We start from the raw sequence: 24,861 nt of genomic DNA on the forward strand, positions 1-24,861 counted from the left end.
CCAAGGAAACCTCTGTGCCAAAACAAGCTCTAGAGCAGGGGTCCCCAACCTTTTTTGGAGCCTGGGAGCACCTTTCGAAATCTGGAACAGGGTGGTGGCTGCAACCACAAACTGGCTGCCGCAGGAGGAGGCGCCAACCACGCAGAGGAAGGACAAGTGTGGGGGAGTAGAGGGGTAACTTAAAAAAAAAACACTGGGAAAGAGGACTGAGAGAATAAAAACTGAGCTGGCAGCTGCCACTGAAACAACATTATTTTAATCTGCACACTCAACTGGATCTCCAATGGCCCTCGTACCAATTGAGTTTGACTCCGCTGGTGTAGACTCTATTGGGAGAGAGGAGACATCATGACTGCTCTCCGACAATCAGCGCAAAGGAAAGGCAGATACCCAGTTCAGCTGTTGCCTTCAAGTGACAGAATCGCACTATCTTCTTGCTTCCTACCACCTCTGACTTTTTTTGTTTTACCTAACCCCAAACAAATCCATTGATGTAGCTGCTGTCAAAATGGTTTCTAATTGGTACAGTTCACTGCAGACTAGACACTTACAGGCAGAGCTTCGGTTGCCTAACTGTTCCTCTTGCCTTAGATATTGTTTCTTGTTATTTTTTTTTAAATGTTACTGAAAGATATTTGGGAAAAGGTAGTGAAGAGAAAATTTGTCAAATTTGCCTCCGACTGCCTTACAAGAAGACACCCTGTAGAGTGGAATTGCAAGCAGCTTTGGAATTTGGGTCTTTATTGCTATCAGAACGGAAATGGAAACAAGCTGTGTTTGGCTGGACTTGGGATGATGCGAGAAGTAAATAGTCTTAGGAGATGGATGAACATGAACTGCCAACTGCAAAAACAACTGTGAGGGAAGCTCACATGCTGATTCTGTCAGTGCCAAACTTCAACTCAGGGCTGAATTACATTTCAGTCCTCGTCTCTCAGGAGTGAGACTGACCAAGATTTCTCAGTCATCCCCTTCTGATTAGGCCCAAATGCTACCACAGGCTGCCTTAGGGAGCCATGAATTTAACACCAGGAGAAGCAGCGACTCTTCCGGCCTCCTGCATGACACAGACTCCACCTTGTGTGGCTGCATCTGCTATCGAGAGCCATTCTTTCACAACACAAGAGGCGATACTGAGAACTAGCTCGAATGGGCTGTGCGGCTCTCCGTGCCTCAGCTGTTGCGCTGGGTGGGAATCGCTTGTGTGAGAGTGTGTGTCGTCCCCCCACCCCCCCATTTTAAAATGCCCTCTGGAAGAAAAGCGAAGCGATAAGTGGAAGGGCTCTAGCCAGAGAAGGGACACAGCAGGCTTCTGAAAAGCTGCACAGCTCAGCTTTTTAAATTCTTAGGAACAGCTCATCCTGTTCTGGGAAGTTTCTCCTTATTGGGGCTACAACGGTGAACAGACAAGGGAGGCCCTTCCCCTTAGGTTCTGGGGCTTGCCGTATAGGGCCACCCCCTTTTTTTTTTTAACCCTGTTGCTTCCTTGTATCTAAACCTTCAGCAGCCTCTTAAGCAGCATTCAAAAACGAGAGCACGTATTTGGCCTGTGCTAAAGAACATTCAAACGAAACATGGCACAGGGCAAATTATAGGAAGAACCAAAGATACCAGGGGATCCTTCTGTTGGTCCCACCTATACCATTACCATCCTAATCTAAGAATGGTCTTTTATTTTTTGTTTTAAAAAAAACACCCACAAAAACTGGCAAACTTTTTTTGTTGTGAAAAATTTAGACGCCCCTCTCCCCCCTTTTTTAAATCATTTTTTAAAACTAAAAAAAATGTTTTTTTTTCTAGATTTTGGAAATTGTGCAAATACAGCAGTTAACACTAAAGGCAGAAGGCCAGAGAGAGAGGCAGAGAAAGGGAGAGAAGATAAAGAGAAGATTTCTCCAGGCAAGGTGGGAAAGGGAAGCAAGTACAGGAGAGAAAAAAATTGAAAGCCTACCCACCCACCCGCCTGCCCCAGAAAACTATAATGTAAAAACGTCGTCCTAGACATTTAGTGCAGAGTCCCCAACCTTCCACTGCCAGATCTGGGACAGGCCTTGCGGAGCGAAATGGCATCCGAGCTGGGGCTCTTTTCCCTGGCCTTTCTTGCGCATCTCGTAGGGTCCTTCAGATTCTTCGCTACGTCGCTCCTTTCAAAAAGTCTCTACATAGGTTCAGTTTTTGTTTGTGATAACGGCGGTTATGTTTTTGCGGTTCATTTGTGTAAAAGTCTCCCAAGACGCAGCGGACTCTGTGCATTGCTTGGTGCTGGGCCCCAAGATATTCTTGCTTGCTCGCTTGCAGCGCACCTCCGTGCCCTCTGTCTCCCTATCTTGGTATCCACTGCTAGGGAAGTCTGCAGCGCCACTTCGGCCTTTTCAGCTACTCAGGGCCATTGTGTCAATTGCTTGCTCCAACTTACTCCGCAGCCGTTGCCTTCGGGCCTGTTCATCCTTCTCTAAAGCAGCTAAAATCTGGCAATGGAAAGAATGGAGAGGAAATTATTAGTAATTGGGGACGAAGGGCAATGGAAGGAACGGAGAGGAAATCATTAGTAATTGGGGACGAAAGGCACTCGCATAGGAGAATCAGTGAGCAATGGGAAGATTAAGCACCTTTCGTCCCATAAGTTCTCTCCAACCCTACATCTATGTTACAAAGGAGTTGCTGGGCTGGGAACCCTCTGTTTTCTTAATATCTTGTCCTCGGAGTAAAAGGGAGATAACAAAATCATTCTTCATGGAAGTGAACCTTGAGAATCAGTTCTATCCAACTGAGGGATACTTTCTTAGGAAAGTTACGGAAATGTCTACCTTTTCTGCCCAGAGGACAAAGAATTTTTTTTTTTTTTGAAGGAAAGAGGCCTCACATTCAAATTGAGGACATTTCTGTCCTGCATCTAACTCCAGGCCTCCACAAAGCTTCTTTTCTTTTTACAAGGCTATATCTGAGCTAACAGTATCAAATTATTGGTTAGTAGATAAATTGGAAACCGTCCCATTACTTAGGTTTAACAAAAATCCTGTGAGAGGAGTGCACAAAGGCAAACTATCTGACACTCAGAAGCAGCTGTCGGATAAATTACGATCCAGGTGAACTCGGGAAAGATTCCAATCCTCTTGGCCTGTGTGCCTCATCACTTGTACAGTTCTCCTTCTTCAACCCTCTCTGTTAATAACCACCTTCCTGGGCTAGACAAACTGTTGATGAGGAACCTGAATCTGTGTGAGTGACACAGATTGATTCAAACATGCAGTGCTGGCGAGGTCTGCTTCTGTCGATGTGAGGCCTTGTTGCTATTCAGGAGATGTGCTCACAATATTGGAAGCATCATACAATGGCATCTCTCCATTGAAATCTCATTCCTCTAAACAAACCCATGTTTCAGTGACAGCTTAAAAACAGGAGGAATACTCCTTTGATATTTACCATGATTCACAACTTTATTAAAGATATCAGAGGAAAAGAGAGGATGGAGGAACATTGAGGGTGTCCAGAAAAAGCAGTGTTTTTAATACTGGGAAGACTAAACTAAAATAATTCAATTCTCATACAGTTCTCAAAATCATTCATTAGAATCTCTAGCTTGCTGTTTAGGAAACTAGAAAAAGTCCACTCTTTTTACATTGATTAACTACCCAGCTTATGTGAAATAAAGATAATCATGGGTGTTGTGAAGAGGGCTTGGGGTGATGAAGGGAATTGGCAGGAGTTGGGGTTTTAGCGAAAGAGACTGAGAAAATGAAACAGTGGAGGCAGACAAAAGAGATATGCGCATCATCAGGAGTGTTGAACCAAGCTCCACCTCCTTTCAATTGCATAGTCAGATAAAGGACAGATGATTAAAATACAAACCCATCAGAAATCCCATTACAGTGGTTACATTTGTTGTGAGTGCAAGGTAGATTTCTCTTTCCAATTAAATGTCAAGGCATCCATCAAAGCGGACTTGATTAACCATTTCATTGGCTGCATAATTGGAAATAAACTGTTGTATAATTAATAGACTATTAGGAGGCAGAAAAGGTCCATCGCAAGCCCTACAGGTAATTCCTTAATATGGAAATCAGCTCCCTTTGATTAAGAGCAACTGCGGCGCCCTACAGGTCTCTAGCGCTGAACGTGCAAGATGTGCTGTGGAGAGTTCACAGGGCTGCAGCCCAGGGCCATATGGATGTTGAAATGCATAAAAACTCTGGACTGATTACACAAAAGTATTTCCTAAATCATTAGCGAGTGCAAAGAAAATCATGGAGGAAAACAAGCTAATGCTGAGATAGACTGACTCAATAAAGGAAGCTACGGTGTTCAGTTTGGAAGACCTGAGCAAAGCTGTTAACGATAGGACATTTTGTAAGTCATTAATTCATCGGGTTACCATAAGTTGGAAGCGACTCGACAGCACTTAACACACACAGGTACTACTGAACTCAATGGGGCACTGGTTTCAGTAGACAAGAGCATGCAACATGGCTGTAGCACAATATTTGATCCGCTGTCTCTTGGATAACCTCAAGGAAATTCCACAGCCTCACAGGTATGAAATCAGGTCTGCTGCACTCAGCACAGATATAACCCAGGGCTGATTTTGATCACACAACACATAGTTAAATTGTGGAACTTCCTGCCCCAGGATGTGGTGATGGCTGCCAATTTGGAAGGCTTTAAGAGGGGAATGGACATGTTCATGGAGGATAGGGCTATCCATGACTACCAGTCAAAATGAATACTAGTCATGATGCATACCTATTCTCTACAGTATCAGAGGAGCATGCCTATTATATTAGGTGCTGTGGAACACAGGCAGGATAATGCTGCTGCAGTCGTCTTGTTTGTAGGCTTCCTGGAAGCACTTGGTTGGCCACTGTGTGAACAGTCTGCTGGACTTGATGGGCCTTGGTCTGATCCAGCATGGCTTTTCTTATGTTCTTACCAAGTAAAAGGACCCCGATATTTCACCAAAACATCCTTCTCTGACAGCAACCATAGGAATCTCTAGATGGCACCAAAGCCCCCCCAATACATTTGTCTGGCAGCAACAAAAATAACCATCTTAAAGATATTGGAATCTGTCAGCAAATTGGAACATGAGTTCTACCCACAGCCCCCAGATCTATTTCTCTCCTAATACAAGAAGAGACTATCACTGAAGCCTGAGACTGAAAGAATTACAACTTGCTTTGTATTTGTTTGATCTTCCACTTTCATGTTGCCCTTACGGGAGCGACACAATAAAAAGGAAAACGACAGGGAATGTGAAGAAAGAGATACATGTCTGTCACCTTCTGCAAGGTGCTGGGACCGTCGTGATTACAAAGATGCAAAAACCCCAAATGAAAATTAATTATGATTTTCATTCAGTGCCAATGACAGCATATTATAAAACTGAACAACAGGAAAAAATTATTCTCTTCCATTTTGCATCAAAGAGAGGGTGTAATCGGGCTGCATGTAATTGTGTTTAATGAATGAAAACAAACAAAGGGAACAGCTGCTATTTATTAATCCCATTACGAATAATAAAAGAAGTTCCTGAGAGCTGTGAACACACAGGCAGTGCTTTTAGAGCAGGCTACGGGTACGCATTCAACAGACGCCAGACAGTGGTTAACCAGGGAGGACAAGGACTAGCAACTCATCCTGACTCCAGGGCTAATTAATATCGCACTTTCTAAGTGTGCTGAATGTTTGCCTTCTGATTGACTTCTGCTTTTAAAGTCGTGCTGCTTTGTAATACTAAAGGAAAAGGAATGTCGGGTGCTGGGAGACCAGCCTTGCAGTTGTGGTATGCCCATGGATGGCTGGCACTTTGCTCAGAAGCATGACTGTGCTGACTGCTGAGACTGTGCATTATTGGTTTTCTTGCACAGGCATACACTGTCTAGAGAAGGACTTACACTTGTGCTGCCCCAATCCCAACCCTGCTTCCAAGATTCTTGGCATGCATCAGGGATGCCCACTGGCAGTTGTGGTCTTGGTCCGGCCCTGTTGGAATATCTGGCTCCCAGCACCTCCACCAACTTTGATCCATATAGTGTTGCTTACAGTTTCTCTTACACAGAAAAGAAGCGATTAATCGCCATCTCTGCTTTACGTAAATATTATTGATATTTCTCATCTGCAATGTGGCATTGGAGGGGAGTTTTACGAATACCGTGGACTGCCAAAAAGACAAATAAGTGGGTTCCAGATCAAGTCAAGCCTGAACTCTCCCTAGAAGCTAAAATGACTAAACTGAGGCTATTGTTCTTTGGTTACATTACGAGATGACAAGACTCACTAGAAAAGACAATAAAGCTAGGAAAAGTTGAAGGCAGCAGGAAAAGAAGAAGACCTAGCATGAGATGGATTGACTCAATAAAGAAAGCCATGGCCTTCAGTTTGCAAGACCTGAGCAAGGCTGTCAATGATAGAATGTTTTGGAGGTCACTAATTTATAGGGTTGGAAGCAACGTGACTGCACATTGATATTTCACATGAGGATGGTGGAAAGGCAAAGTTCTACTGTCAATCTGCCTCTTGAGGGAATCGTTCAAGAAGCCAACAAATGGATTATATCACACTGTACAAACAAATATACATAGTTGTGAAGCTTCTACTGATCATTTGAAGTTAACTGTATTACAAAGCCTGACAGTTTACAAATGATTGTTAAGCCTCCCTGACTACTATCTGAAGAATACTAGTGGCCACAAGAACACATCAATGGGCCATCCCTGACATTTACCATCTAACTCAGAAGCAAGTTAACTCTTCCCTGTGTTATCATTTTGTGGGTGCTCCCCTGAGGATTAAACATACTGTGAAAAAAGAAGGCTTTCATAGGACTCCCATTGCTGGTGATGTGCTTCATGAACACACACGATGCTGTCCCCTTCTGTCTGCCACATTCTTATTCCACCTTTCCTCCAAGTAGTTTAGGGTTGCAAACACAATTCTCCCTTCTCTATTGTATGTTAAGAGGGAGCAACTGGCACAAGGTAATCAAGTGAGCTTCATGGCAGAGGGGGGATTTGAACCCAGGTCTTCCCAGTCTTACTCCAACAGTACACCACTCTAGCTCTTCAATGGTGGACAAAAGAACACTTCTCTGTGTGCGTGTGGATTGCATCACTGGATCATAGCCAGTGATCATTGTGGGTGACCATCAGACTAATGCAGGGATTGACTACTGCAGCAGAATACTCTTTTACGCTGGGAGGACTTGACAAGACAGGCTGTAAGGGACTGCCTTCTAACTTGATGCTGCATCTTTAAAACACAGGACAGACCTACCACATACCTCAACGCTTCTTGGGTGGTGGGGATGGCAGAAATAATAATTTTTTAAAAGATTGAGCAATACGACTAATGCAGAAAATCTAAGAGGCGAGCTTGCAGAACCTGTGCCTTTTAAAGAGAAGAGAATCTTTTAACAAGGGTTTGATGTGTAGTTTCATTCCTATGCAGCAAAGACAGTAAGTTGGAAAACAAGTCTTGAAGAGTTAAGTATTTTCATGTTGATGAGCAGCACAGGTGTAGCAACCTGGGAGACGGAAAGCAGTTCAGAGAATAGGGGAGAGAGGAGTGGGAGAGGAGAGCACAGCAGTAGGAGACTGTGGAGTATTAGCAAGACGGCATCACATCTTGGAGGGAACTCTGCTAAGGCTGAGACAGACCTTGGTCTCGGAATCGCAAGCAATGCTCAGCGTCTGCTAGTGGGAAATTCTGCAAATGCACGCTGCCTCATTAGGATGCAGACTGAGCCCGCTTATGAATTGAGCACTATGAAAAACTTAACAGTTTCTTCTGGGAAGCAGAATTCAATCCTGTTGTCCACCAGCTTCACTAATCTGGTGTCACTCAGAAATAATGCTTTGTCAGTTTCTGGCATGCAAAGTCCTTTACAGTAATTACCTCATTAGCTAAACTTCCAAGGAATCCCTGCTAGGCAGCCACGTACATGATATTAGCCTTTATTTCTCTGCTACTGAAGTACAGCAACTGGGTCCAAAGGAATCCACTAAGTCCATGGCTCAGTAGTAACAATGTTTCCAAAGGCTAACGCCCCCCTCTGTTAGATTGAGTTAACATGATTCAATTAGATCGGTTAGATCCACTGCAGTGTACAATATCCTCCTCCAAGAGTTCTCTTTTCTACTTTCTCCCGTAAACAGAAGCTATTCAGCCATTGGTGGGGACTGCCCCAACCAGGCACTTAAGTCTTGGCCCAGACAGCCCTGTAGAACTGCTTGGCAAGCTCTTGTGAAAAGGTTTTTACTAACTAATATCCCCTCCAGCTGTCATTGCGTTTCAGCAGGTCAATAAAATCCATGTGATCCAGTTACATATCTTTTTATTAGAGTTATATATTTTATGGCTTTACTAAAAGATTGCAGAGAACGTGTTTGAATCGTACTGTACAAAGTTTGTCCCAATTACAGCAGATGGGTTTTTAATCACTCTTAAAATTCGAGAAGCCTGCTAATGACAGCAAATACCCCCTGGGACTGCAAAGAAGGTCACCAGAGCCTAGCCCCACTGAAATTGCCCGGCAGCATGCCAGTGGGGGATGATGTGCAGAGGTAAGAGCAACTCTGACTGCTATACTTCAAGAGCAACCTGTGTTTGTGGCTGGATACAACAGGATTTAATGTTGTTATTTGCTTTTTTAAAAAGATATTTTATTAACATTTTCAGGAAAAAAACACACAAATTACATATACACACATTCACACAGTTTGTACTCCTTCGGGGAGTCTGTCTCTTCATTTCAAATATCCTATACATTATTCTTATAGTCTATGTTTTTTAAAAAATAATAATAAATTCCTTCTATCCTATATAGTAAGTTTTATAAACTAATCTTTATCTCTAACAATCTATCTTTTCTGTTTAACATATTCAAAATAGCCTTCCCATTTTTTGGGGGGAAGTCTTCAGTCGTCTTCTCTTTTATCAAACTGGTCTTTGCTTTTGTTCTTTTATTGTATTCCTTTATATAAGGATATATTTCCTCCTTTGTCATTTAGTCCCTACTTATTATTTAGCTGTTAAGTTTGGCAACATTATAGTTATGTCAACAGCAGCCGGTGTGCAAAAGTGGTTAAAGATTTGAGTAGAACTGTGGAGACCTGGGTTCTGATCTACCAACTGTGCAATTGCATGCACAGTTACTTCAGTGTAAGCCCATTAATTTTAAAGAGATTAAGGTAAAGGTGGTCCCTGCGCAAGCACCGGGTCATTCCTGACCCATGGGGTGACGTCACATCCTGACGTTTCCTAGGGAGACTTTGTTTACGGGGTGGTTTGCCAGTGCCTTCCTCAGTAGTCTTCCCTTTACCCCCAGCAAGCTGGGTACTCATTTTACTGACCTCGGAAGGATGAAAGGCTGAGTCAACCTTGAGCCAGCTACCTGAAACCGACTTCAGTCAGGATCGAACTCAGCTCGTGAGCAGAGCTTTTGACTGCAGTACTGCAGCTTACCACTCTGCACCATGAGGCTCCTCCTCTTTATGATTTAAAGAGATTAGACTAGAGTAATACTGCATAAGTTTGCACTGCAGGTAACTCTGGTTACTGCAGGTATTGCTTTCCCTTAGACTAGCCAACCTCACAGAGTTGTTGTAAGGAAGGGTCGGGGGGACCCAGGTACACAGCCATGATATTTCTTGGAGGCAGCAGACAAGCAGTGTCATGGTTAGCACACTGAACTGAAACTGTGATGACCTGAGTTCAAATCCCTACTCAGTAGTAAGCAAAAAGCCACACCTCATAGATTTAAAAAAAAAATCAAATTAACTTCCAGTTTTTCAGCAGTGAACACAACAACCTCTCAACATGTACTCATGGGTTTACTTCTTTTGCATATCATAAAATCAGCCACAGAAGCCTCCACATTGGACTGCTTTTGTTCCTTGCAAAAAATAGAGTAGCTTCTCTCTGTGCATAAAAGGTATTGCTGGGCCATATCTGAGCAGGTCTTTGTTGAAGTGGCATACAAATAAATAATCAGGATTATCTGACAATTCTACTGTATCCAGGCTAAGGAATAAGACTGTGGCATGGAAGGGGAATAGGAGACTTTGACTCCCGCTGGCAACTTCTGTGCCAGATTCTGAGCACACTCCCTTCGTCTTGCTTTCATCCACTTCATGAGGATCAGTTTAAGCATCAGTTCTAAAATCAGGTGGGCTGGCAGTGGTGGATGCTTGAAATCATTAGTGTACTGAAAATGAGGCGTGTTACAAAATTTAATGTTATCTACCAATCTATTATCAAACGATATGGAGCATAAGATAATGTATTCTTAGGTATTTTGGAGTGATCATTCATTCCCAGTAAAAAGCTTCTTAAAAAAATACTGATGGTCATAAGAACATAAGAAAAGCCATGCTGGATCATGGACCAAGGCCCATCAAGCCTGTCTGTTCACATAGTGGCCAACCAGGTGCCTCTATGAAACCCACAAACAAGACAACTGCAGCAGCACCATCCTGCCTGTGTTCCACAGCACCTAATATATTCAGCATGCTCCTCTGATCTTGGAGAAAATAGGTCTTTTGGTCTTTATTGTACTAGGGGGTAACATCTAGGCATACTATCTACTGAAAAGCTATTAGGCATTTTGAAATAAATACTTATAGGAAGGCTGTATCTAAAAGTCCTCTGACCCTTACCTCATCCTTGTACTTGGTGATGTACGAGTAGATCTCGTGCAGTGCACTCATGCTGTTGAACTGACTCAGGTGTAACCGCGACTGTTCTGCTAGGTAGGCGCTCATGTCTTGATCGCTGATTGCTGGCATTTTCGCAATATCTGCATAATATCTACAGCAGGGAGCAGGAGAGACAGATCATGTTGTTGAAAATAAAGAAAATACATGATGGCAGGAAGGAGAGTCTTCTTCTGAAGACAATCTTCAAGAATTATAGAATTACTTGGGTGATAGATCACGATGGGTAGCTGTGTGTCTGTAGCAGCAGAAAAGAGCAAGAGTCCAGTAGTATCTTAAAGACTAACAACATTCCTGGCAGGATATGAGCTTTCGTGAGTCACAGCTAACTTCCTCAGATACCATTCTTCTAGAATTACTTGGTGACACTGAAGCCACTGAGTACCACATGAGGGAGATCAGATCAAACGCCTCCCCTCAAATGATCCTCCCTTTGGATTTCATACCTAACAACCGCAGCCAAAATGTTCAGTTTCCCCATCAGAGAAATCTTAGTATTATTTCATCCAGCAGAATTGAACGCAGTGGGTTAATCAAGAAATCTATGCTGCTCAGCTAAGCTAGTAGTGGGTACAAGACAGGATTAGGCCCATGTGAACTGGGTATACGGACAAACCAGAGGAACTGCTAGACTCTGGAAGTACCAGATCAAGGAACACTCAGAATCAACAGGAGACCTGGGATGCAAGAGGTTTTGGTTCTAGAATGGTTGGTGCCTGTGGGGACTGATGCGGCTGAAAAATCTGACAATGATCAGGCCATACGCTGGGAGAAAGACAGGCCTAGAAATATTTTAATAAGTTTAGAATCATAGAATCACAGAGTTGGAAGGGACTACCAGGGTAATCTAGTCCAACCCCCTGCACAATACAGGAAATTCACAACTACCTCCCCCCCAAACCCCCAGTGACCCCTACTACATGCCCAGAAGATGGCCAAGATGCCTTTCCTCTCATCATCTGCCTAAGTATAACCACACAATTAAAAAGTTTTGATGGGGCCTAATTTTCTATATAGTCATCTACATGAATGTGTTAGTGAAAGTTGTGGCAAAATGTACATGGACCATGCCAAAAATTATTTCCTGCAATGCAGTTGGAATTGAAGTGGGTGCTTGCTGCAAGAGATTCTACTGTGCTGTTCCTGAGTCTCTGCTGGAATTGAGCGGAACAGCAGACTTCTGCAGTTCACATCTTAGGTCCAAACTGCACATCAGATTTTACACATGGTACCAATGTGGACTTGCAGCCATATGGCAGCTGTGAGTGATGCTGTGACAATTCAGCTTGTAAGTGCCACAGGGCCTGATTCAGATCAGGACCATGGTGTGGAGGAGAAGGGGGTCCTGCCCTCACCGCTCCATTTTCCCAACCAGAAACTGCCCCGGGGCCATTATTTTTTGTATCTTTCGTATGGGCATTCTTAGAGTTTCACAAGACTGTGAGTTTTATTAGATCCACTTAGGGTGGTACATGAAAAACATTTGAAACCGACAGTAGTACAACGCTTAGTACAACACCAACCAAATGATTTCAAAATAGTGAAAGCAAGTTTTCAAATTCCCCAGAACTTCACAAGCTTGGATGTCAGGTACCAAAAACAAGTGGAAAAAAAGAGAAAATTATATTTCTGGACAAAGCTATATGAGCCCAAGGTCTGCATTTCTAGAATGGAGACCAGAAGATGTGGCAGATTGATAGATGACATGGTGATGCGTGCAACACAGATTTCACCAGAGGATTCTGCAATGAACACACAAAAAACAGTCTTCCCCTTGGAAAATACAAAAACCTGCAGTTCATCACAACCCACCCAGGACTATCTGGAACCTAAAGGTCCTTTCAAGGCTTAAGGTCGGCAGATGTCACATTCTTCCATGATAACAATGGCAACAACAATATCGCGCTTTTAAATAGCCACTTATTCATGACGTCAGCTCTAAAAAATTAGTATTTCAGAACTTCATATTTTTAAGACTCATATTTGGGAGGCCCTGATGGCAGAGTTAGAGACCCTAAAAGGAACACTAGCCATGAATGCCATCATGAATGCAACAGCAGACAAATCACTACCTAAGAAAACAGCATTAAACATTATAATAAATATCTACAAATTGTAATATATAAGCACAGCATGGCAAATAGGATCCAGTAGTAAAGTACATGCTTTTAATGCAAAAAATCCCAGGTTCAATCTTTGGCACCTCCAGTTACAGGATCTTAGGTAGCAGGTGTTTTCTACCTGAGGCTTTGGTGAGCTGCTGCCAGTCTGAGTAGGCAATGATGAGATAGAGCAGGGGTGGGGAACCTCAGGCCCGAGGGCCGTATGTGGCCCCCGAGGACATTTTTTGTGGCCCTCGGGAGCTCCGGGGCCCCGCTGCAGAGGCGGGGCGCAGGGCGGCCCTCCCAGAGGGCGTTCCTGGCACCACGGCTTACAGCGGCGCTGCGGTGCCCTTTGGACCTCCTCTCGCCGACTGTCGTCTGTGGAGCAGCGAGAGGGAGGGGGAAAGAGGCTGGCAGCTCCCGGCAGCAGAGCATGCATGCAGGAGCCGATAGGGCTTCAGGGGGGGCCTTTTGTGGACTCTGGGGAGGAGAGGGCATGGAGACTGGGGCCCGGTTGCATGGGGCTCTGTGCGCCGCCGGATGTGTTTGGGCAGGGGAGGCTGGGGCCTGGTCGCACGGGGCCAGCGTGAGCGGGTGTGTGTGTGTGGGAAGGCTTTTCTCTCTTTTCTTCCTCTTTTTTTGTCACTCTTTCTCCCCTCTCTTTCTCCCTCTTTCTTTGTCTCCCTCCGTCCTTTTCTTTCTTTCTCCCTTTCTCTCCATTTCTCCTTCCCTCCCTTTTCCTCTTTCTCTGTTTTCCTTCCTCCCTTGCCGATCGACTGTGGGCTGCGCCCCCCTGGCACCTCGTTTTCTCGGGCCCACTGCTGGCTGCCCTTCCGTCTGGGAGGGGGGAGTGGGGGCACCCTGCAGGCCTTCTCTGTGTGGCCTCCCCTGGGTTGCCAACCTCCAGGTGGTGGCTGGAGACCTGGCAACCCTAGCCTCTTCCCCCCCCCCACCGGGAGATCTACACCTGGTATGGCCCCTGAATGATGTCATAAATGTGCAAATGGCCCTTGGCAGGAAAAAGGTTCCCCACCCCTGAGATAGAGGGACCAAAGAGCTGATGGTATCAGGCAGGTACACATGTACAAAAGTTATTCATGCTGGTTGTTCAGGCTAGTAATTGAAAAGACAGCGTGGAGACAAAAAGGGAACAAGCAATGGCCCTGACCCAACTGCTCACGGTCTGATATATAGGCACAATGTTAGCTGAAATGCTGTGCATTAGTCACTCGTTAGAAGGAACGAGCCGGGCCATTCACAGAAATAATTCCGAATGCAATCTCATTCACCTCTCACAATCAGAGAAATGTGCTAACATGATCTGAATCTGAATTAAAGCAGTGGCGCAATGATGATTGTGGTTAAAATGTCATCACTATCATCTCTCAGATTACACTGAGGTGGAACAGTGCTGAGTCAGACATCTGAGTGGGAGCAGGCGGTGACACGGCGCCTCTGGAAGGTGAGCATCAACCCCCTTCCCTTCCCCTCTCCTGTGGGCATAAAGTCTGCCGAGGAAGGGGACTCCAAGTGCTTACCCAGGATAATTCCCACCTGAGGCCCCAGATGCTCTTGAAGGGTAGCAGAGGAAAGGGCCTGCAGATGCCAGCGACAAGAATTCCATCTCATCATCTCATATGAGTAACGCAGCAGAGAATGGCTGACTACAGAGGGCATCAAGATATCCTTCCCTGCAGCTGCTCAGGAACTTAAGGCTGGAAGCACCTTATGTGGCTCTTCGTTTTTGCCAGTCTTTCACTGAACCCTCCCCTTCCATCCATTCCATGATGGGGGGAGTGGAAGATCAGGGCTCCTCACTCCTCAGTTCCTCCAGAAACTAATGAATGAATTACCTCCAAATCCTGACAATCTGTACATGCTGTGGCCATCAATATGCCTTTGAATATTAAAATCCTGCCTCATTATCTTTTTGCAAAGTGTCCAGCGTGCAAATGGAGGAGGATAATTCTCTGAACAAACCTATTTAACAGCACCCCTCTCTTTCCTTAGACATGGGGCTCAAGAAGACTCCTCATAATTTCGGCTGCGAACCATATAGTGGGAAGGATTATGAGTTCCTTCCTTTTTTTTCCTGGTTAAAATACTTTTCTGTTAAAATTATTTATTTTGCTATGGAAAAAAAACTTTCTGGTTTTGCCTGGTACATCAATATGGCAGTGATGGCAGCAACAAACAGATCTTCATAGGGGTTGTGTTAGCTCCGGTCTAGTGCCGTCTGTTTCACTATGCAAACACATTTCAGTAATAATGATTTAAACAGAAAGTGCTTGGGTTAACAAGACCAGCCCACTTAAAGCAAAGATTTTACCCAGACACTGCAAATCACAGTTGTAGTTTTCATTATAAACAGCTGCCTCCATGATTCCATTTTCCAAAGTGGATTCTGCATATTAATGCCTGGCTATGTGACTCAATGTTCCTAGGTCTATCTTTAGGTCTGCCCTGGGCCCTTTCAGGAAAATTTGTTAAGATTCTCAGGCACAGTGGGGCCAATTTGTATCAGGACCACAGTATGCAGGGACAGGTGGCTTAAATATCACCCACACAGGTTTTTCAATCTGAAACAGCCCTGGGGAGTTGGCTGTTTGTCACACTGGGGAAACTTACACGGAGCCTATTAATATACATGCAGCCCAACATTACATGTACATTTCCCCACCATGGCAAACAGCAGCTGACTGGGCCATTTCAGAGTGGGAAAATAGCACAGGTGAGGGGAGGGCCTTGAGGAAGGCCTCTCTTGCCATGTGCAAAAATCCATGTCTGAATTGGACATCATACGCCTGAGAATCTAAGTTTCATCTGGGGACTGCCAGCTCATATCTCCCAGGGAATAACGTATCATTTAGTTAGGCCCTTAGTTATTAGAGGAATTGAGAGCAGTTGTCCCTGCTGTGTGTGCGTGTGGGAGATCTGTAGCAAATGGCTAGTGAGGTTTCTTCATCCTTCAACCCTTGGAAGGGTCTTCTTAGAAGGGTGTCAATCTTTACAGAGCTCTGCGGCCTATCCAGAGCACAACCTATAAAAGCCACCTTCCTTCTGGCTGCGTATTTCAAGCCAGCTTCCCCGACTGCTGAAACCACTCACCTTTCTACCCAGCTCTTGTAATTGGGGATGTCCTTGGCATACAGTAGTTTGTTGGAGGGAGAGTCTTTCCCTAGCTTGTGCTCAGAAGTTGAGCAGGAGTCCATGAATGTCTGAGCCACCACTGATAGGCAAGCATCAGTAATACTGTTCTTGTGAATGTCAAACACAAACTGGGGATTCTTAATCACATTCACCCAAAAACGCAGAGGTAGACTGCAAAGGAAAAAGAAAGGAAAAGGTTAGGATGGGGAAACGAATTCTTAGCAGTTACATGTTTAACAGGGCCCCTGGCAATAACCTTCAGCCAGTCAGAAACCCAGAAAATAGGGCAGACATCCACATCACCAAATAAAATAATAATTAATGCTCATGGAAACAAGGTTTGGCAGCTCTTTTGACTTGGCCTCTATCCAAGGGCAGTGTGAATTATCAGTGAGCAAATGGGCATTTTACAGTGGAAATTGTAATGACGCCTTTACCAGCAGCACACAAGTTTGCCTTGGGATGTACTGGTACATGTCAAGAATTTATGTCATTTGCTACTGCTCTTTTATACAAATACTGGTAAAAGTCGGCATTTGTTAAGTTTCCAACATTTGCCACATATGCAAAGTATTCTTGTGCATAAATCCCTCCACCTACTCCTAAAGGAGTAGAGCCTCTCGTTCTAAGGATGTGGGTAAATGTAGGAGCTGGAGCCACTGCTAGAAGATGAGCAGACTTCTTCCTGATCCCATTCCAGCCCATGACCCATCTCTCTCTTGAGTAAGGCCTGGTCTGCACATGAAGCAGAGTAAGGACGCAAAATGTTGGGGTGGAAGAGTAGACTGCAGATCAGGAATCACATTTCTGAATGCTCTCCTATATTAAAATGCCCTCCAAACAGAAAATCAGCATATCAAACAAAGCGTTGGGCTATAGCCTTTATCTCTGATGAGCTCTCTATTTGCAAAGTTTTTTTTTAAAGTGGGGGGATAATGAGGAGGAGGAGAAGAAGAAGAGCTGGGTTTTATACTCTGCTTTTCTCTACTGTTAAGTCTCAAAGTGGCTCCCCCCACCACAATAGGCACCTTGTGAGGTAGGTGGGACTGAGAGAGTTCTCAGAGAACTGTGACTAGCCCAAGGTCGCCCAGCTGGCTTCATGTGGAGGAGTGGGGAAAACATTCAAAAGTGTTATATGCCTATAGTCAGAGGTGGTGCAGTTTATTCTACCATCTAAATCCCAACTCATCCCACTTCATCTCTAAATCTAATCAAAGCCAACCTGACCTGCTCCTGACCCCTGTTCACACACCATGCAACACAGATGGGTATGAGATTGCCATGAATCACTCATTCTCTCTCTCACACTCTGATATGGGTCAGCTGTGGGGGGTTTCAACACTTTCCTTCTTCCCAGAAGTCTGATGTCCTGGAAAGTGCCGGGAAAGCTGAAATTGTTTTCAGCTCAGCTTGGAAACTTGCCACTCTGACAAAGATCTTACGACTTTGCCCCAGTATAAAGATGCTTTGGACAGTTGCTGTCCCAAATTCTTCCCAAGTCTTACCAAGCAAGATTCTGACACAGGCAGATTCCTACACGGGTAAAATGCTTTCACTCTGTTTTATTAAGTTTTATGGCATTAGGTTTTATTAGGTTTGGGGGGAATTTGGGGGTTTAATCATTGTTTCATGTTATAACAACATACTGTAAGCTGCCTTGAGCCTTGGGGAAAGGCAGGATACAAATTATTTTAATAAATAAAGCCCTTGCTTTTAGTTTTCAATGTTGAAAGAATTTTGGTGAGCCCTCATCTATAGTTTGAAGGGGTACAGCTCAGATAGGGTTACTGTCTCAGTGAGAGCTAATACAATTGTCTCATTCACCAAATGTAAGCCCCCTCCCCTTCCTCCCCGAATCTTGTAATATGGGTACAGGCCATGCATACTTATTTTAATTTCAGAGAAACGATCTTATGAAATTAACTCTACATATTGAATTAGCACCCTGATATAAGTGTGGCCATTAGTATGCAGCAGCCTGCCTCCCTGGGCTCAGTGGAATTGGAATCCAGGCATCACTGGAATTCACCCCCTCAAGGTCTTTCCCCTCCCAGCCACACTACTTCCTTTAATATACAAAGCAGAGTGATAAATCAGTTCGAAGTGTCTTCATGCTCTCATATCTCCATTTAAAAATGTTTCTTTTTCTGCCCTGCTAATTACTGACAGTTACTGAACTATACAAAAGCAATTTGGCTGCCATTTAACAAATGCCAGAGATGGGGATGTACGTTCACATCCCCAAGTAATGGTGAGAGGATCTGAGCAATGAAATCAGCAAGGCGGCAGAAAGGAATAGAGCAGAAGGGAGAGAAATGAAAGCCCTAATGACAGCAGAGCATTTACCCCCTCATGCCACTACTCATTGAGGCTACACAAATACCCTATATGTCTTCTTACCGATGGACAGCACGACTGATTGTGTGGCTCTCTGTCTAGCACTGTGCAAAAAAAGCATACGGATGATACCATGCTAAGCTTCCCAGTTTGTAGCAAATTCACCGCCACAATTAGAAGAGGTACCACGCTGAGGGTCCATGAAGAACTGCAGATGGGGAGGAACAACCCAAAATCCCATGCCTCAAATCCTCCACCTCAGGAATTTCTCACAGGCTTAAGCATGTTAATCTCCCATTCCCTTTCCTTTCTCTTAACTGCCTTTCAGCTTTTCTCAACATTCCATGATGGGTGGGGCATTTTCTGCCCTCAACAGTACCATTTGAAGTACTTCTTTTCTTTTGGTTAATTGACAAAATTGGTTGACAAAATTGTATTTTTCTTCTCTTGGCAACCCCCCAAGACAGACTTTGTCCCTGGGTGGCCCTGTCACACACCTTTCATCATCAGGGCTAAGGAAGCCCACTCTGAAATGCAGTCATATAAGTTTAATTTCTTTGTTCCATGGACATCCCAGTTTGCATTGATGGGGTGCCCAGCATCGTTGGCTTTCTTGAAATGCCCACAAAAGTATTGAATCACAAAAGATCTGTATCTGATGGATCACTATCAGCTAAAACCTATTTTATGGCAAATGCATTTATGAGGCGCCACCTGCCATGGAAAATAGTGAAATGTGATCATGTTTAGGAACCTCGGGTTCCCATATGATAGAGAAAATGTGATGCTTTCTACGGAATCCTTGCGCAACACAGTGAGAAAGCTGAAGGCATTTATATGTTGGGACAAAGGTGACTGAAACATCTTCCTGACAGTAACAATTCCCTGAAAAACGCCCCATCATTTCATCTTCCCCAATTACCAGTTACTCTTCCAGGTATGCCTGACGTCAGAGTCATTGATCTGGTGCTTATCGGCTTGTTCATCCAGGAAGTCAAACATGTACTTGATGGCCAGAGGCAAGGCACTCCCTCGGTGGGCCGTGCTGAAGATAGTCTCAAATAGGTCATCAACAAACTTCTGCAAGGTCCCCTACACATAAAACAGAGAGCAGCAGTCAATCAAGGTAGTGTCCGCAGGGAAGTTATAAAGATCTCATTAAGGTTAAAGGCAGGAAGCTCATCTTCTAACGCAAGGGACAGAGACATCATAAATGCAAGCAGTAAAGCCACACAGACCTTTATTGGCCTTTGCAGAACAATTCAGAATGTACTGGGAAGAGGTCTTCCATACAAACAGTAGATAAGGCATGTACAATGGTTCCTACTATAGGACAATGCATGGAATATCACAGAAGACTCATTTGCACACCAAACAACACGGAATTTGAGCCATCCTTATCTGTGTAACTGGTGCTTCAGGGAACCCCTCCTAAGAACAACCCTGGGGTTGACAATTTACTGTTTATCAATGCCACTTTCATTATTTGCCCTATAGCAAAACAAAGCAACCTAACTTCAACAAACAACCCTAAATAAACAAGACAGCCTTCCTAACTTCAAAGAAAGGGATCTCTCGGCCATGGGCACAGCAGAATCTGGGTAGGTCAAAAGTCAGTATGCCATGTCAGCCATTCCAAAATTGCCATCTCAAAATTCTCTTATATGATGACAAAGAAGTGCCACTAGTTTCAACACTGGGAAAGTGATCAGAGGGTCATCCTGATCTTCCGTATCTTCCAGTTCACGGAAAGAGAAAGAAGAGAGAGAGAGAGAGTTGACTACAAGGCAACCCTTTCCAGGTGAGCTGTGCTAGGCTAGCTGAAGGCTGTGAGCGCTTCCTAGGAAAGATAAACATGCAGTGCTGTCATCCAACATCCCATGTAGAATTATAACCACTGAAGTATGAAATGCATTAAACGCACGAAGCTGAAGCTGAATGGCCAAGGTTTGTGCTCAAACCGCACTGAGTTAAACAGCGGCAACACAGCAGCCAACCAGCAACGAGATAATTAATTGCTCCAGCAGATTACTACAATTTATGATTTGGTGTGGGTATAGCATTGAAGAGAGATGCCGCCGTCGCCCCTTTTGCATGCCAGCTCCTGCAATTAATGTGGGATTTTCCCCCCACCCCCAGCTCTCGGAATTTTGACAATATCATTTCAGTTTGCTTTTGCACAAATCTTATATTATTGACCATTTGATTTACATCAGACACTAGTGCAGCAATTACACGGCACGCGTAGTCCTAAGCCATTGGACTTTTAAAGATCCCTTGCCTCTGCTTTTGCTGATGCAGAGTGCTGGTAAAATGAGAGCGTCTATCAAGCGTATGAACAATGAGCACAGGGGAAATCAGTGATTGCAGCAACCGGAGGCTGGGATTCAGTTTTGCTTCGTCAACAGCTAGGATGCAAAACTCGTCTTTGCAGCTGTTTTCTTGGCCAGATGTAAACAGGGCTTTTGCTTAGTTAGGGGGAAGAGATGAAAGAAGCAAAGCCAGGCCACTCAGCATATCTTGAGTGCCAGAAGGACCTGGGGACATCCTGCTGCTGGGCCCAGATCGAGCTCCCAGCACCCCAAGGAGTTTCTTGATGCTGTACATTGGGGGGGGGGATTATAGTGACTGGGCTGATTAGGATTACCCATCACCTGGGAAAAGATTTCCGCGTGGGTGTTTTGCAGATTTCTTACTGGCTGCTAGAAAGATTCAGAACAAAGCCAGGAATGTAAAGCTCAGGATTTTCTTCTGTCATCATCTAAAGCATGACATAGAGTCAGGGTTGCTCCGCAGACCTGTAAGCTAGACTACGGTGAAGACAGCAGCTGACCATTCTGCTTAATCATCCATTGCCCAAGCCAGAATAAAGACTCCCCCTGCCTCGCTTGCTTATTGTTTGAGGGCAGAAATGGCAGGAGGATTCCAGGGGGAGGAGCAGGTGGACGGAGGGTGAAATTCTTCCTGAGGCTCCAGCACTGGTGTTGTTGCCCTCAGAGTTGCTGCTGCTGCTGCTGGAACAAGGGCGGGGAGCGCTTTCTCTTTTCCCCCTCTCAGACATGTTAGGGGAGTGGAACAGGAGAGAGTTGTGAGGCCTGTCTCTGGGGATGAGCCGACCTGGTAACTACAAGCTTTAAAGAGAATTCACCACACAATCTGCACATAAATAATTCTTCTTTGTTGTTTTATTAAACTTCTTGCCTCCGTGATCTCTGTACTCTGTACTCTTCACTGTATAAAACTTATCTCTCAGCAGCAACCTAAAGCCTTTACACTTGCTACCCGAATAACATCTTGTAACTGACGGAAAGGTTTATATCACAAAAAACAAGATGTTTGGGTCCCTTTTGTCTTCAAAGAAGGGGCCTGTCACACTGGCCAGAGATGCCTGTTTGCATGTGTCCATGTGAGGGGAGGGCAAGAGTGTATTGAAGGGGAATTGTGGGAAGAAGTATAGATCTTTTCAAGCAACAATTGTTTGTATTATTTAGAAGAAGGAGAAGAGTTGGCTTTTATACGCTGACTTTCTCTACCACTTAAGGAGGAATCAAACCGGCTTACAATCACCTTCCCTCCCCCTCCCCACAACAGACACCCTGTGAGGTAGGTGGGGCTGAGAGAGCTCTGAGAGTTACAGCTGAAGTTCCTAATCTGTTTTCTCTGCACCTTTAACAGTTGCACAAGAAGCAAGAGACACTTTCGCTGAAGAGTCTTCTCCAGCATGGAGACAAGCAAAACTTCACCTGCTGCATATTCTGCTTCATGATGGGGGCTGGGGAAGGGAGAGGGGAAATTCTCACTTCTAGCTCAGTAAAATCAAGAAGAGCTCCGGCTTAGCTTTACACAAACGACAAATGCTCGGAATCTGCCGCAATAGAATTTTCCAAACACTCAGGGATTTTTTTCTAAGCATGGGATTGAGTATTGCTTTTTGCTTTTAACACAGGGAACATGGGAGTTTTGCTATTTACCACAACTATAAAAACGACTAGTTTCTGTAACTTCTTAATAGGGACACCCCACAAGAGAAGCTGTTCACGTTGTTTACAAATAACTTCAATTTGATATCACCGAAATCCCAACTTTTAATTATTTTATGCATAGAGAGAGAGTGGGGTGGGGGGAGAGAAAGACAGAAAATAATAATTTTCCTCAAGGCAGACAATACCATGAGTGGCTGATGTTGATTACAAAACCACAGGGATCAGATTCTCTAAAGCAGCACAGATTCTAATGGGTTCTGCAACTGGTGGCAACTGGAATCCAGGGAAATGAAATGGTTGCTGTGCAAACTACAAACTACTGTACTGGCATTAATCCGAAGGAAGGTCAGAACATGTTCATAACAAGGAATAATATATTCCCTGAAGATGTATAATAGAGACAGTGATCAGGCCAGAATCTGTACTTCTGCCCCAAACCTGGAATGCACATAGGAAGCCTGCCCTTCTTTCTGATTTACCTTGGTGGCTAGCAGTCGGGTCAAGTAGATTTCCGAGACCATCTTGCTGCCCCGATCACCTTCTCGTTGATCCATGTGATCATGATTTTTCACCAGATGCCACAGCTTGGTGCCGCTCTCCAGGTCAGGGGTGATCATGGGGGTCCGGGAACGGAGGCTGTCAGGGCTGCTGGCTGTCCGGAGCATACTCTCTGTGAGGAAACCACATGCAATGGGAACCACCTCTCCCTCCTTTGCCTGACTCTGACCTTAACCGGCCCTCCTGCTACCTCACTTTGCCTAGGACAATGCCTGCCTTACCATGGTTGAGTATATGTCATGTGTTGAGCTGCACTCTAGAATCTGCCAACAAAAAGTTCATAAACTGAATGGTTTTCACTGGACCTTTTTGCTGCCAGTAGATGGAAGGGGACCTGACTCAATTCCGCAGGGCCTGCAAGACTGAGATGTTCCACCTGGCCTACAGTTGAGGCAGTGATGGTTACATCCCTACCCCTACTTTTCCTTTCCTTCCATTTCTTCAGCTTGTTGGCTTTTGTTTTCTGCTTTCCCTTCCCTTTCTCTCCCCCCCCCTTCCTGATTGGCTATCCCCATCCTTGTATTTCTTATTAGGGCGCCAGTTGGAATTTTAAAATTATTATGATTTTTACGGTATGTGTTTTTAAATTGACTGTTTGTCCTTACTGTTAGCCGCCCTGTGGCTGACTGTAGTCAGGAAAGGGCGTGATATAAATCTAATAAAATAAAATAAATAAACTAGTTATAATCTAAGGCTTGCCCAGCTGCCCATGCCATTGGTACAATTCAATCCAATTCAAACTGTTGTGTATTCTCTCATTACAAACAACACCTGCTACTTTTAATTTGGGGGATTAATACGACCACAGGGCAATATGGGCAATGCCATGGTCTTCACTGGGCACTCCTGCAAGGCATCAGCCTGGTATGCTTGTCATATTTGTAACTTTCAATGATGCACACCAATCTTTCTCTTGTTTTTTACTGGCTATGTTTCTCTTTTAAAAGGGCACGGGGAGGGAACTCCTTCTTCAAACAAAGTCTATATTTAAATCCCTTTTCCAGCCAGACATCCCTACTACCTGTGAAACTACCCTCCCCGAGCCACACTGAAAGGAAAGCCAGGGTTACAAGATAACATTTCTTCTAATTTGCATTAGTTCAGACTACATATTGTTCCAAAATATTCTAAAATGTTTCACAGTCCCATATCTATTTTGAAATGTTGTAGCTTTTAAAACACTCATCGCTCATCTTAAGGGGCTTATGGCTGATTTCCTATAATATATATAGTGCGCTTTATTTCAATCATCTTGTTTTGCAAGATTACCTTATTTGCCAATGACTCAAATGAGGAGAACTTAATGCTAAAGCACACGTTTTGTAAGTGTAATTAACCAGAACAAAAGCTAGCAGGTAGCTAGCAGCATGAGACTTTTAACCAGCAACATGATACCTAAAATGGTAGCCAAGAAAGCTTAGCTGGGCTGAGACATGAGACACCAGAAGGGGCTTAAATGAAAAAGCCATGTGGGCCTTTAATAACACTGCCCTTCTTCTGGTCTGCCTTTGTTGGGTTCCTGTACTCCACTGTCCCTGAATTCAAGTCGGAAAGCAGGCAATGTGATGTGTTCTTCCTTACTCACCATATCTACTGAGTGACTTGGTAAAGGTGGAGGAGTTGGAAATATTGTAGGCTGAATTCTGCTTGGGCACCAGTGCTACACAGGAGCCATCTGTCACCTACAAGGAACATCGTCAAGAACAAAGCTGAAATCACTTTTGAGATCTGCAACCCTTGCCCCTCGTCCCACACACACACTTATTCAATCTCTCTACAGTCCCTGTACTAAAATTACAAAGCTGCAGAGCATTACTACCAGTGAATGATCTGACCTCATTAGACTTCTCTGGGTAAAACTGGTTTATTACAAAGGCCTATTTGCAACTTTCTCATCTCCTTCAATAACTCATACTCCCCATCCCATTTTCATACAGAAGCTTCTTCCAGAACTCGCATACAGTACAGGGTTTTCAAAAGCTCAAGAATACTACTTCTTTGCATGAGAAGGTACATGGGACT

At 44.3% G+C, this 24,861-nt stretch overlaps 1 protein-coding gene across 4 annotated transcripts in view; it reads right to left on the bottom strand.

Annotated features, from left to right (window-relative positions):
• Positions 1–1,984: 1,984 nt before the first annotated feature.
• PLXNA1 (plexin A1) overlaps positions 1,985–24,861 on the bottom strand; it is a 366,161-nt gene continuing 343,284 nt past the window's right edge. For all 4 annotated transcript variants that reach the window (XM_056853406.1, XM_056853393.1, XM_056853399.1 and 1 more), the window contains exons 27-32: positions 24,425–24,521; positions 22,761–22,951; positions 19,221–19,390; positions 15,920–16,132; positions 10,653–10,803; positions 1,985–2,468 (exon numbers count right to left, since the gene is read on the bottom strand). In XM_056853406.1, coding sequence (XP_056709384.1) covers positions 2,373–2,468; positions 10,653–10,803; positions 15,920–16,132; positions 19,221–19,390; positions 22,761–22,951; positions 24,425–24,521 — 918 coding nt within the window. In that variant the 3' untranslated portion in view covers positions 1,985–2,372. The remainder of the gene's footprint in view (positions 2,469–10,652; positions 10,804–15,919; positions 16,133–19,220; positions 19,391–22,760; positions 22,952–24,424; positions 24,522–24,861) is intronic.

This window comes from Euleptes europaea, chromosome 1 (genome assembly GCF_029931775.1).
Source record: "Euleptes europaea isolate rEulEur1 chromosome 1, rEulEur1.hap1, whole genome shotgun sequence".
NCBI lineage: Eukaryota > Metazoa > Chordata > Lepidosauria > Squamata > Sphaerodactylidae > Euleptes > Euleptes europaea.